Source organism: Heptranchias perlo, chromosome 9 (assembly GCF_035084215.1).
Source record: "Heptranchias perlo isolate sHepPer1 chromosome 9, sHepPer1.hap1, whole genome shotgun sequence".
Lineage (NCBI taxonomy): Eukaryota > Metazoa > Chordata > Chondrichthyes > Hexanchiformes > Hexanchidae > Heptranchias > Heptranchias perlo.
Window position 1 is genome coordinate 12,433,447 of NC_090333.1, and position 15,069 is coordinate 12,448,515.

Below are 15,069 nucleotides of genomic sequence, written 5' to 3' on the forward strand. Positions count from 1 at the left end.
ATTTTTGGTTTCTTTTTAAAATTGGGACATGGGCACCGCTAGCAGGGCCAGCGTTTATTGTACATCCTTAGTTACCCTTAAGAAGGTGGTAGTGAGCTGCCTTCTAGAACCGCTGCAGTTCGTGTGAAGAAGATGCTCCCACAATGCTGTCTGGCAGGGAGTTCCAGGATTTTGACCCAGCTACGATGAAGGAAAGGCGATTATATGGTCCAAGATGTGACTTGGAGGCGATGGTGTTCCCATGCGCCAGCTCCCCTTGTCCTTCCAGGTGGTGCAGGTTGCGGGTTTCAAAGGTGCTGTCGAAGAAAGCTGTGTTGTCAAGGTAGGACAGGCAGTCCCAACTGAATGTGTTATAGTTGAGGAGGCTAATGTAACTGAGGTATGATGCTTGGTGCAGGGAGACAGAACCGAAGATCTCCAAAAGTAGCAATTCACCAAAAAACATTTTCTGCAACTTTTTATTACTAAGCTATAGCTGTTAGTGCAGGGACCAAAAGATCATCTCTTTGTTGCTGTCTGTCTTTCTCTGCCAAGTGTGAACGTGGCCGATTTAACTTCTACTTTACTGTGTTATACTGCTTTAAAGCTGGTCACAAATTTTTGGGTTAGTGTTGATTTTATAGATACTGTCAAAATATAGCAGTGCCACCAAGGCAAAAACTAAACTGCCTCGTCACTGAAACCGAGCAAGGAAAAGAAGCACATCATTTTGTTTCAAAGTAAATTTTAAATGGTATCAGAAAGTTCAGTACAGTTGAGCAGAAGTTAAACTGTTTACAAAAAAAAGTACATTCTGCATGAAGAGCATTTCTGAAGGTCACAAATTGTCTGGCATGCAATATGTAATCTTGCCTCTTGCTATGTCCCTTTTCAAGTTGCATGAAGGAGCATCTCTATGGTCAATTTGTATGTAAGGCTTCAAGGTAATTTTTACAGTGATTAAATAAGACCCATTTTCTGTATGTAGATAACCCAAAGTTAACGATCGAATATTATCAACAAGTGGTTTTCATGTTACATTTAATAAAAAAAGACCTAAAAACTCCTGTATGCAAAGTTAAATGGGCTTTCACGATGGACAATTCCAACAGAGTTCTTTTAAAACCAACATCTTGCCAGTGGTTGACCCAAGTAGTGATTTTGATAAAAGAATAACACTGGATTACAATTTTTAAAAGTTCATATACTCAAAATTGATTCATGTGGGCTCCACTGTTAAAATAATGTGCAGATATAATAGCATCTGTTAAATAAGAACATCACAAGATCATTTTAAGTGATTAAAACTGACCAACTAAAACCAGTATGTAAACCTCATGCATTTTTCCTAGGCTATGCGTAACCATAAGAGGAATGACGATCAACACTACAGCAATTTTTCCAAGGGCAATGGGATTTATTTATTTTTTTGGCCCCATCAGAAGGGAAAGATGGATGTAGTAAAGGTTGAGGACAGAAAGGAAATTCCAGCAGACTTAGTAGTCATCAGCTAAAAGAGAAGAGAGAATTAAAGAAAGGAATTAGTTGCCATCGAAAAATAATAGCTGAAAGTACAAGTTTAGGTTATTTGTGTGTGTGTGGATGAGTTCACGGGTTTACTATTTTAGAAAAAAGTGCGGTTGTACAAAATTTAACTCTTACTTTCAATGGTGAGAATGCAAGTGCTAGCGGCTGTTCCTCTGGCGTTGACCGCTTTGCACATGTATTCTCCTTCGTCTTCAGGGAAGGTTTCGGGTAGGTAAAGGCAGTTAGTTTCTCCTCTTTCAATGTATTGATAGTCCTCGCAGTCCTGCAACATTTCTCCCTCAAACCACCACGTGACTCCTGGTGTAGGTTCTCCCATGATTTTTACAGTGAACCTTACGGGCTCACCGTCTACAACGGATGTGTTTTTGAGAGGTTTCTTGAACCATGGAGCTCCAGACCGTATGAGTTCATCCGTGTCGTCCTCGCAGGTTGATCCATTAATAATGCTCCCTTCCTCCTCCTCCTCTTCATCCCCTTTCTGTAAACACATTAGGAGTTAAACATTTTTCTTTAAATGCCTTAAACATCCTGTTACATACAGTGAATTTAGTTTTTGTGGATGGTGTCCTAGTTATGATACTGAACTAGCAAACCCAGAGTTCAGATCCCTTCAAGAATTCATTAAATCTGGTAATCTGTGGACAAGAATGACCATGAAAACTGCTCGATTTTTGCAAAAACCCAACTGGTTCACTTGCCCTTTAGGAAAGGAGCCCTGTCTGGTCTGATCTATATGTGACGCTACTCCACCCTACCTAGCTAACTCTTGATGCATTCTGTGCAAACTCACTATAAAGTTGAAGGACCACCGCCATCTCAGGACAACAACTTTTTTAAAAATTTGTTCATAGGATGTGGGCGTCGCTGGCAAGGCCAGCATTTATTGCCCTTGATTACTGCCATTTATATAGTGCGGTTAACATTGAGAAAACATCTCGAGCACTTCACAAGTGTAATCAGACAACAATTGTTGCTGCGCCAAAGGAGATATTGAGGGTTGACTAAAAGCTTGGTCAAAAAGGTGGGTTTAAAGGAGGGTCTTAAAGTAATGGATTGAGGTGGAAAATCAGAGTTTTAGGAAGGGAATTCCAGAGCTTAGGATCTTACACGATTGAAGGCATAAGGGCTAATGGTGAGGTGAAAGGAAGGGGGGGATGCACAAGAGGCCAGAGCTGGAGGAACAGAGTTCTCAGAGGGTTGTAGGGCTGAAGAAGGTTTCAGAGATAGGGATGTGATGAAGTGATTTAAGTAGAAGGATGGGCATTTTCAACTTGAGGCATTGGGTGACAGGAAGCCCATGTAGGGCAGCGATGGGGGTGAGTGGGACTTAGTGCAGGATAGGACGCGGGCAGCAGAGTGTTAGATGAACTGAAGTTTATGGAGGATGGTAGGATGGCCAGGAGAGCATTGGAATAGTCGAGTCTAGAGGTGACCAAGGCATGGATGAGGATTTCAGCAGCAGATGAGCTGAGGCAGGTGATGTTGGAGCTGGAAGTCGATAGTCTATGTGATGGAGAGGATTATGGAGCCGACAGCTGGGCTCAAGGTGAAATAGGATGCCGAGGTTGTAAACAATGGTTCAACCTGAGATAATGGCCGTGGAGTGGGTGGAAATTGATGGCAAGGGTATTTAATTTGGGGTAGGAGCTTGACACTGGCTTCATTCTTCCTAATGTTTAACGGGAGCAAATTGCTGCTCATCCAGGACTGGGTGTCAGATAAGCAGTCTGACAACACTGAGGCAGTGGGGAGAGAGAGAGAGAGATGTGTTGAAGAGGTAGATCTGAGTCATCAGCATAGAAGTGGAACCTGACCCCATTGTCTTCAGATCCTGGGGGACTGCTGAGGCAACAGTACAAAGGCAGGAAGATAAGCCACTGCTGGAGATGCTCTGGCTACGATTGAATAGGTAAGAGTAGAACCAAATGAGGGCAGTGCCATTCAGCTGGACAATGGAGGAGGATGGTCTGGGTTATGAAAGGGAAATCATGTTTGACAAATTTTAGTTTTTTGAGGATGTAATCAGCAGGGTAGATAAAGGGGAACCAGTGGATGTAGCATATTTGGATTTTCAAAAGGCATTTGTTAAGGTGCCACATAAAAGGTTGTTACACAAGATAAGGGCTCATTGGGCTGCGGGTAACATAGCATGGATAGAGGATTGGTTAATGGACAGAAAACAGAGAGTAGGGATAAACAGGTCATTTTCAGGTTGGCAGGCTGTAACTAGTGGGGTACTGTAAGGATCGGTGCTTGGGCCTCAGCTATTTACAATCTATATTAATGACTTGGATGAAGGAACCAAGTGTAGTGTATCCAAGTTTGCTGACGATACAAAGCTAGGTGGGAAAGTAAGCTGTGAGGAGGACACAGAGTCTGCAAAGGGATATAAACAGGTTAAGTGATTGGGCTAGAAGATGGCAGATAGAGTTTAATGTGGGGAAATGTGAGGTTATTCACTTTGGTAGGAAGAACAGAAAAACAGAATGTTTTTTAAATGGTGAGAAACTATTAAATGTTGGTGTCCTGAGAGACTTGGGTGTCCTGGTACAAGAAACACAGAAAGCTAGCATGCAGGTACAGCAAGCAATTAGGAAGGCAAATGGCATGTTGGCCTTTATTGCAAGGGTGTTGGAATACAAGAGTAAGGAAGTCTTACTACAATTGTACAGGACTTTGGTGAGATCTTGCCTGGAGTACTGCGTACAGTTTTAGTCTCCATATCTAAGGAAGGAAATACTTGCCTTAAAGGCGGTGGAACGAAGGTTCACTAGATTAATTCCTGGGATGAGAGGATTGTCCTATGAGGAGAGATTGAGTAGAATGGGCCCATACTGGAGTTTAGAAGAATGAGAGGTGATCTTATTGAAACATGTAAGATTCTGAGGGGGCTTGACAGGGTAGATGCTGAGAGGTTGTTTCCCCTGGCTGGAGAGTCGAGAACCATTTATAATATCTGCTAGCATAGGGTCCAGGAAGGGAAGTTGAGTGGACAGCAGTTCAGTGGGAATAGGATCAAAGGAGCAGGAGGTGGGTTTCATGGGCAAGGAGGAGGGATAGGCGATAAACTAGAGAAAGAGACCATCTGTTCAGTTGCCTCTGCCGCATCCTCCCCCTTCCCCATCAAGCTCAACTCCCCCCTCCAGGAACCCCCCCCCACCCCACCCCACCCCGCCACCATACTCTGCATACCTAGAGATGGCCAGAGTCTGGGTTTGGGGGAGGGGTGGCCTTGGGGGAAATTTGGCTTGATGGAGAAGGGGGAGGATGCGGCAGAGGCAACTGAACAATCTTACTGACAAGTCGATGAGTTCCTTGTACTTGGAGGTGAGGGCGGGGAGTGGGGTTTCACGAGATGGTAATGGAGAAAAGAAGCCAGGAGTTATCTTTGCATTCCAGGATGATAAGGGACCAGTGAGTGGTTTTGGCAGAGGAATGCAGGGCCAGATAGTACTTGATATGGTCCGGCCAGATCTGCCCATGAATGGCTAAACCAGTTGTGCGCCAGATACGCTCGAGTCTGTGCCCCTTCGACTTTAGGGAGCGAAGGTGGCAGCCATATCAAGGGGAATGACTAGAGTGAGAGTGAGTATGGGTAAGACGACTCGAGATGGGCAATAAATGTGGCCTTGCCAGGGTCACCCACACCCCAGAAACATAACTTTTCTTAAATAATTTGGACAAAATTAGCAAGTCCGTTGCCGTAAGACGGTGGTAAGAATGAGAGGCGATCTCATTGAAACATATTAAATTCTGAGAAGGCTTGACAGGGTAAATGCTGAGAGGCTGTTTCCTCTGGTTGCAGAGTCTAGAAATAGGGGTCGTAGACTCAAGTAAAGAGTCAGCTCTTTAGGACCAAGATGAGGAAAAATTTCTACACTCATTGTTGCAAACCTTTGGAATTCTCTACTTCAGAAGGCTGTAGATGCTCAGTCGATGAGTATATTCAAGACTGAAATCGATGCATTTTTGGACTAGGACTCAAGGGATAGGGCAGGAGTGTCGAGTTGAGGTAGATGTGCCATGATATAATTGTATGGCGGAGCAGGTTTGAAGGGTCCGTATGGCCTACTACTGCTCCTAGTTCTTATGCTCTTATGTAAATGTTTAAAGTGCAAGAGGCAGAGGGAAGGAAGAGGTACGGAAGGGGAAAGTGGGAAGGATCAGGTGTATGTGTTATACCTTGCATGCTTCCAATATTCTACTTTTGTAGCGTAAACAATATTGATATGGCAACATGTTGCTGCCTATAAATTGCCCTGCTTTATACCCTATTCGAAGGCGGTCGTGTGTGAAGTTAAACAGGTGCACAACCCAAGTTGCCCTAAACACACACACAAAGGTATGCAAACTGGATGCAATAAGATCCACATTTACTTCCAGGCCGCAGTAAAGCTTTATATATAGCTACCTGCCAGAATATATGGGGGCAATTTGTCTACCTCAGTCAATCACACCTTTCTCCGAGCTGTCTACAGTGAAAGACTTGGTGGTGAGCCTGTTGTTTCTGTCATTGTGACAACCTTTTTAAGTGTGGCAGATTGAAACAACATGCAAGCCCGAGTCCTGAAGCAGGGCGTTGAGAACCACATAAATAACTTAGCAGATCTCTCCACGGGATTCCAGACCCCAGCAAAAGACTATGGCGACGGCAGTGGGCATTATCTAACTTTGCTGGAGCAAAATATTTTTGTGTTTGTATACTTCCTATGTTCCTGTTTGATCCCCGTTTGCTCATGACTCATTCACACAATGTCGATCTTGACAACAAATAGAGGAGGGAGGGAGAAGCAGGAAAGGGAAATGGCGTGAGAGAGAAACAGAAGAGGGAGAGTAAGTAGACATGCTGATTGATTCAATAATTCTTCAAATTATATTTTAAACTGTCTCCATGAAAAAGAAATTCACATCACATGACGGGATAGAGAGCCACATATCCAAGTTTGCAGATGACACAAAGATAGGCAGCATTGTAAGCTGTGTAGATGGAAGCATAAAATTACAGAGATATTAAAGGGCAAAACTGTGGCAAATGAATTTCAATGTAGGCCAGTGTGAGGTCATCCACTTTGGACCTAAAAAGGAAAGATCAGAATACTTTCCGAATGATGAAAAGCTCAAAACAGTGGAAGTCCAAAGAGAATTAGGGGACAATGTACGTTGATCATTAAAATGTCCTTGGCAGGTACAGAAAATAATCAAAAAGGCCAATCATAGAATCATAGGTTACAACACGGAAGGAGGTCATTCGGCCCATCGAGTCCGTGCCGGCTCTATGCAAGAGCAATCCAGCTAGTCCCACTCCCCCGCCCTTTCCCCGTAGCCCTGCAAATTTTTTCCCTTCAAGTACTTACCCAGTTCCCTTTTGAAAGCCATGATTGAATCTGCCTCCACCATCCTCTCTGGCAGTGCATTCCAGATCCTAACCACTTGCTATGTGAAGAAGTTTTTCCTCATGTCACCTTTGGTTCTTTTACCAATCACCTTAAATCTATGTCCTCTGGTTCTTGACCCTTCGGCCAATGGGAACAGTTTCTCTCTATCTACTTTGTCTAGACCCTTCATGGTTTTGAATACCTCTATCAAATCTCCTCCCAACCTTCTCTGTTCCAAGGAGAACAACCCCAGCTTCTCCAGTCTATCCACATAACTGAAGTCCCTCATTCCTGGAATCATTCTAGTAAATCTCTTCTGCACTCTCTAAAAGGCCTTCACATCTTTCCTAAAGTGCGGTGCCCAGAACTGGACACAATACTTCAGTCGTGGCCGAACCAGTGTTTTATAAAGGTTCATCATGACTCCCTTGCTTTTGTACTCCATGCCTTTATTTATAAAGCCCAGGATCCCATATGCTTTTTTAACCACTTTCTCAACCTGCCCTGCCACCTTCAACGATTTGTGTACATATATACCCCCAGATTTCTCTGTTCCTATACCCGTTTTAGAATTGTGCCCTTTAGTTTATATTGCCTCTCCTCATTATTTCTACCAAAATGTATCACTTCGCATTTTTCTGCATTAAATTTCATCTGCCACGTGTCTGCCCTTGCCACCAGCCTATGTCCTCTTGAAGTCTATCACTATCCTCCTCACTGTTCACTATACTTCCAAGTTTTGTGTCATCTGCAAATTTTGAAATTGTGCCCTGTACACCCAAGTCCAAGTCATTAATATATATCAAGAAAAGCAGTGGACCTAGTACCGCCCCCTGGGGAACACCACTGTACACCTCCCTCCAGTCCGAAAAACAGCCGTTCACCACTACTCTCCGTTTCCTGTTACTTAGCCAATTTTGTATCCATGCTGCCGCTGCCCCTTTTATATTCACGGGCTTCAATCTTGATGACAAGCCTATTATGTGGCACTTTATCAAGCGCCTTTTGAAAGTCCATATACACCACATCGACCCTCTCTGTTACCTCATCAAAAAACTCTATCTAGTTAGTTAAACATGATTTGTCTAACAAATCCATGCTGGCTTTCCCTAATCAATCCACACTTGTCCAAGTGACTGCTAATTCTGTCCCGGATTATTGTTTCTAAAAGCTTCCCCACCACAGAGGTTAAACTGACTGGCCTGTAGTTGCCGGGTTTATCCTTGCACTCTTTTTTGAATAAGGGTGTAACATTTGCAATTCTCCAGTCCTTTGGCACCACCCCCCCATCTAAGGATGTTTGGAAGATTATGGGCAGTACCTCCGCAATTTCCACCCTTACTTCCCTCAGCAACCCACGATGCATCCTATCCAGACCAGGTGACTTATCTACTTTAAGTACAGCCAGCCTTTCTAGTACATCCTCTATCAATTTTTAGCCCATCCAATATCTCAACTACATCTTCCTTTACTGAGACTCTGGAATGCTGGCCTTTATATCTAGAGAACTAGAATACAAGAGGGTAGAAGTTATGCTACAGCTATACAGAGCCCTGGTTTGACCACACCTGGAGTACTGTGTTCAGTTCTGGGCATTGCACCTTAGGAAGGATATATTGGCCTTGGAGGGAGTGCAGCATAGATTTACTAGAATGATACCTGGACTCCAAGGGTTAAATTACAAGAAGAGATTACACAAACTAGGGTTGTATTCGCTGGAAATTAGACTATTAAGGGGGGATTTGATCAAAGTTTTCAAGATATTAAGGGGAACTGAGAGTAGATAGAGAGAAACTATTTCCACTGGTTGGGGAGTCCAGAACTAGGGGACGTGGCGTAAAAATTAGATCCAGGACTTTCTGGAGTGAAGTTAGGAAACACTTCTACACGCAAAGGGTGGTAGAAGTTTGGAACTCTTCCACAAACTACCAAAATCTATCAATCTCAGATTTAAAATTGTTAATTTTAAATCTGAGATTGATAGATTTTTGTTAACCAAAGATATTAAGGGATAATATTTACCGGGTACATGGAGTTAGATCACAGATCAGCCATGATCTCATTGAATGAGGAACAGGCTCGGGGCTAAATGGCCTACTCCTGTTCCTATGATCCTATCTTCTAACAGGATGCTAATACTAGTAAGCCTTTCTTTCTTTCTCTCTCTCCCAACTCACCCCCTCCTTCCACCTTCTTCCTTTGTGTGTCTCTTCCTTCCCTTCTGTCTTTCTGCCTTCCTGTCTCATTCCCTTCTGCGCATCTATTATTCATGCTCTCCTGTCTGTGTGTCTCCCTCATTTCCATCTGTATGTCTGTCTCTCTCTCACCACCTCCCTTCTGTCTCCTTTTTTGGATCCTAGTTTAGTTAATATTTTCCCTTTCACTCTCTTGCCTCTTTCACTTTTCTCTCTTGCTCTTTCCCTCCTATTTTTTCTTTCTTGCTCTCCATCTCACCTTCCTTTTGTGTCCCTCACTCTCCTGTCTGCCTTTCTCCCTTTTTTTTGATTCCCTTATTTCTCACCCTCTTTTTCTCCTGCTTCTCTTCTCCTTCTTGCTCATGTGTGTTTTTTAAAATTCATTCTCTGGATGTGGTGATGCTGGCAAGGCCGGCATTTATTGCCCATCCCTGGTTGCCTTGTGAAGGTGGCAATGGGCTGTCTTCTTGAATCGCTGGAGTTTCCGGTGGGAGCTCAACAAAGGGGCTTTAATTTTTCCTATACTATTATGTTGAAAGTTCCATCACCTGAGGTGGGGTCAGCAATCTGGCAGCAGAGGGTTGAGTGTGACTGAGCGGTAGAGCTGGTATCCTTAGCGTTCATATACACCTCAAGCCTTCAGATAATGCCAAGGGGAAATGTAACCAAGGACAGAATTTTGGGTTGTTAGAAGTGATCATGCAGAGTGGAAGGAGAAACCAATGCCGGGGATGTGCTGGCTATATTGGAACAAGTTGGAATGGAGCCAAGATCAATGATACATGCTAGGATCAAGTTCCCGTAGGTGCTGGAAGCCCTACAGCAACTTGCCCATGGGACCATTCTTAAGATGTGAGTCGAGACAGAGTGACAGATGGCTATTTATCTATGGGGAAGAGGTAAATTACAACTTAGCTTAATCCTTTTGTCAATCAATCAGTGTTCATACACATGCAGTGAGGTCAGTGAATAACTCGCCCTCCCTCCCTTGCTGTCACCTAATCACTACTTCCTGATTTATCTCGCCTTCTATTCTTTTCAACCCCACTGGTAACTTGCAGGAGAGGCCTCAGGCCTTCACACAGATTTGTCAATGATGATGACAATGGAATCTTGCAACATCTCTGGACAATTTGGACCGTGCTGTTTAAGTCTGCAGCCAGATCGCTACAGTTTTCATTCTGGAGGGTGTGGTGTTTGACCAATTACTCAAGTATCGTAGTAGGTACAGCACAGGAGGAGACCATTCAGCCCATCATGCCTGTGCTGGCTCTTTGAAAGAGCTATCCAATTAGTCCCATTCCCTTGCTCTTTCCCCACAGCCCTGTAATTTTTTTCCCTTCTAGTATTTATCCAATTCCCTTTTGAAAGTTACTGTTGAATCTGCTTCCACCACCCTTTCAGGCAGTGCATTCCAGATCATAACAACTCGCTGCGTTAAAAAAAAATGTTTCCTCTGGATCTTTTGCCGATCATCTTAAATCTGTGTCCTGTGGTTACCAACCCTTCTGCCACTAGAAATAGTTTTCCTTATTTACTCATGATCTTAAACACCCATCAAAACTCCCCTTAGCCCTCTCCAGCTTCTCCAGTCTCTCCACATAACTGAAGTCCCTCATCCCTGGTACCATTCTAGTAAATCTCTTCTGCACCCTCTCTAAGGCCTTCATTTCCTTCCTAAAGTGTGGTGCCCAGAAATAAACACAATACTCCAGCTGAGGCCTAACCAGTGTTTTATAAAGGTTTAGCATAACTGCCTTGCTTTTGTACTTTATGTCTCTATTAATAAAGCCCAGGATCCCATATGCTTTATTAACAGCCTTCTCAACTTGTCCTGCCACCTTCAAAGATTTGTGTATGTGCACCCCCAGGTCTCTCTGTTCCTGCACCCCCTTTAAAATAGTACCGTTTAGTTTATATAGCCTCTCCTCATTCTTCCTTACAAAATGCATCACTTCACACTTCTCTGCGTTAAATTTCATCTGTCATGTGTTTGCCCATTTCACCAGTCTATGTCCCCCTGAAGTCTGTTACTATCCTCCACGTTGTTTACTACATTTCCAAGTTTCGTGTCATCTGCAAACTTTGAAATTATACCCTCTGTACCCAAGTCCAGGACATTAATATATATCAAAAAGAGCAGTGGTCCTAATACTGACCCCTGAGGAATGCCACTGTATAATTCCCTCCAGTCTGAAAAACAACCATTCACCACTACTCTTTGCTTTCTGTCCCTTAGTCAATTTTGTATCCACACTGTCACTGTCCCTTTAATCCCATGGGCTTTAATTTTGCTAACAAGTTTATTATATGGTACTTTATCAAATGCCTTTTGAAAGTCCATATAACAACATCAACCACACTACCCTCATCAACCCTCTCCATTACTTCATCAAATAACTCAATCGAGTTAGTCAAACATGATTTTCCTTTAACAAATCCATGCTGACTTTCATTCTTTAGCCCATACTAATTTTTGTTTGTAGAAATTAGTTTATATAAAATACCTTCTGCAATGCTGCATCAATTTCTTTCTGCTCAAATTGCATCCGTTGAAGTTTCTGTTCTTCAATTCTTCTCCTTTCCTCGTCCTCTCTTGCTTTAGCCATTTGCTCAAAGCGAGCTCGCATATTAACCTTGTGAGTAAATGGGGCATCGTCTCTTTTGGGCTCCTTTGCGTCCTCTGCTATTTCTTCCTGCAAGCATAAAATGTAATTGAATCACCGCCTGATTTGATTTAATTTTGGAACCATCACGAACCCTGAAAGTTCCAGAACAATCGCGTCCTATTCAAAGCTCGCTGGATGCATTTTTAAAAATTGAGACATTAAGGTGCAGGGCCATAGGGCCACTGCACACAGTGCAGGTTGAAAAAGTTTTTTTTTAAAAAGGATAAATCAGTGATAGAGAGGAAGTGAGACAGGTTCTAAAATCAGGAAGAAGGACTTGCATTCATATAGCACCTTTCCTGACCTCAGGACGTCCCAAAGTACTTTACACCAATGAAGTACTTTTGAAATGTAGTCACTGTTATAATGTAGGAAACGTGGCAGCTAATTTGCATACAGCATGGTCCCACAAAGAGCAATGAGATAATGACCTGATAATCTGTTTTAGTGATGCTGGTTGAGGGCTAATTATTGGCCAGAACGCAAATGAGAACTACTCTGCTCTTTGAAATAGTGTCGTGGGAGGTTTTACCTCCACTTGCGAGGGCAGACGGGGCCTCGGTTTAACTTTTCATCCGAAAGGTGGCACCTCCGACAATGCAGAACTCCCACAGTACTGCACTGAAGTGTCAGCCTGGAGTATGTGCTCAAGTCTCTGGAGTGGGACTTGAAGCCACAACCTTCTGACTGAGAGGCGAAGGTGGTACCACACAGCCACACTAACACCAAAATAGGGAATTTTATATCAATGAGATGAAATCAGTCCAATACACAATGCTCATTTAGAATCGGCACCAAAGGAGCAGCCATATCTTTAAAAAAAAATCACCCACCCCTACCTTCTGGCCACAATCCCCTGCCTTTTTTTTAGAAAAAAAAATGTACCGAATGGCTAACACTGGCAAGACTGCATTTATTAGTGATGCTGAGAAGGTGATAGTGGGCATTCTTCCTGAAGCAATTGTTTGTACAACTGAGTGGCTTTCTCGGCCATTTCAAAGAGCATTAAGAGTCAGCCACATAGTGCGAACTAGAGTCACATGTAGGCCATAAGAATAAGAATGTAAGAAATAGGAGCAGGAGTAGGCTATATGGCCCCTCGAACCTGCTCCGCCATTCAATAAGCTCATGGCTGATCTTCGACCTCAACTCCACTTTCCCACCCAATCCCCATATCCCCTGATTCCCCTAGAGTCCAAAAATCTATCGATCTCAGCCTTGAATATACTCAATGACTGAGCATCCACAGCCCTCTGGGGTCGAGAATTCCAAAGATTCACAACCCTCTGAGTGAAGAAATTCCTCCTCACCTCAGTCCTAAATGGCTGATCCCTTATCCTGAGACTAGCCCCCTAGTTCTAGACTCTCCAGCCTTCTCAGCATCTACCCGGTCAAGCCCCCTCAGAATCTTATATGTTTCAATGAGATCATCTCTCATTCTTCTAAACTCCAGAGAGTATAGGCCCATTCTACTCAATCTCTCCACAACCCTCTAATCCCAGGAATCAATCTAGTGAACCTTTGTTGCACCGCCTCTAAGTCAAGTATATCCTTCCTTAGATAAGGAGACCAAAACTGTACACAGTACTCCAGGTGAGGTCTCACTAAAGCCCTGCACAATTGCAGCAAGACTTCCTTACTCTTATATTCCAACCCCCTTGCAATAAAGGCCAACATGCCATTTACCTTCCTGATTGCTTGCTGTATCTGCATGCTAACTTTCTGTGTTTCTTGTATGAGGACACTCAAATCACACTGAACACCAACATTTAATAGCTTCTCTCCATTTAAAAAATATTCTGTTTTTTTATTCTTCCTACCAAAGTGTATAACCTCACATTTCCCCATATTATACTCTATCTGCCACCTTCTTGCCTTCCCTTTGCAGACTCTTTGTGTCCTCCTCACAGCTTAATTTCCTACCCAGCTTTGTTTCATCAGCAAACTTGGATATATTACACTTGGTCCCTTCATCTAAGTCATTTAATATAGATTGTAAATAGCTGAGGCCCCAGCACCGATCCTTGTGGCGCTCCACTAGTTACAGCCTGCCAACCTGAAAGTGACCCGATTATCCCTACTCTCTGTTTTCTGTCTGTTAACCAATCCTCTATCCATGCTAATATATTACCTCCGACTCCATGAGCCCTTATCTTGTGTAACAACCTTTTATGTGGCCTTTTGAAAATCCAAAAATACTACATCCGCTGGCCATGTTGGGTATGGGTGGCAGGTTCCCCTCCCTGCAGAATCATAATCATAGAATCATACAGTACAGAAGGAGGCCATTCGGACCATCATGCCCATGCCGGCTCTTTGAAAGAGCTATCCAATTTGTTCCACTCCCCTGCTCTAACCCTATAGCACCCTAAACCATAACCCCATTTTTCCTTTTCAAGTATGTATCCAATTCCCTTTTGAAAATTACTATTGAATCTGCTTCCACCACCCTTTCAGGCAGTGCATTCCAGATCATCATAACACGCTGCGTAAAAGAATTTCCTCCTTATCTCTCTCCGCTTCTTTTGCCAATTATCTTAAATCTGTTTCCTCTAGTTACCGACCTTCCTGCCAGTGGATATAATTTCTCCCTATCTATGAACACCTCTACAAAATCTCCCCTTAATCGTCTCTGCTCTAAGTGAGCTTAGTGAACCAATTGGGTTTTTACAACAATCCACCAGCTTTCATATGCTTAGCCCACAAATGACCAGATTTATTGAATTCAGTTGCACAATTGGCAGTGTTGAGATTTTAAACTCATTTCAGGTTTCCTAGTCTAGTACTATAACCACTAACATCCCTCAGCTTGAGTTCAAAATTAACACAAAATAATTCAACTCTCGTAAGAAAGCATTGACATTAGTCGAAGCTTTCCCTCGAAGCTAACAGTCCATAAAACATCCAGTGCAAGTAAACATGGCTCAGACTAAGCAACTTGATTATAAGGACACCTCTGGAAAATATTAAAGAGTGTAGATTTAGCTGTGCTCTGTTATTCCCTCATTCAAGATTTCAATGCCATAGGTATCATGAATGCAGCATTAGAATTACTGCTTAAATTTTAAGCCCAGGGCCCCACTTGCCTTACGAAGATGGGAGGGAGGCTCTATTACTGTCCCAGCACGGTAAGTGCCTGTACAAATTCCATCCCTTCTCAGTGTGATTGCAAAATAAAACAAGGGCAAGAGGTCGTATCGGACCATCCACTTGATGAGAAATCTATGGTGTTGTAACCAGGGTGTCTTTGCCACATCAGGTCTCAAGATTAAATGACAGTACGAGTAACCTCAGAACCTTTCC

The 15,069-nt window shown here is 43.2% G+C and overlaps 1 protein-coding gene across 4 annotated transcripts in view; it reads right to left on the reverse strand.

Annotated features, from left to right (window-relative positions):
- Positions 1-707: 707 nt before the first annotated feature.
- The window catches only part of nexn (nexilin (F actin binding protein)), a 49,859-nt gene continuing 35,497 nt past the window's right edge, over positions 708-15,069 (reverse strand). For 3 of the 4 annotated variants that reach the window (XM_067989855.1, XM_067989853.1, XM_067989857.1), the window contains 3 exons: positions 11,605-11,793; positions 1,642-2,005; positions 708-1,489 (listed from right to left, as the gene is read on the reverse strand). In XM_067989855.1, the coding sequence (XP_067845956.1) occupies positions 1,476-1,489; positions 1,642-2,005; positions 11,605-11,793 (567 nt within the window). In that variant the 3' untranslated portion in view covers positions 708-1,475. Of the gene's footprint in view, positions 1,490-1,630; positions 2,006-11,604; positions 11,794-15,069 lie in introns of those variants that run through there. The other variant, XM_067989856.1, reaches the window with a different exon arrangement.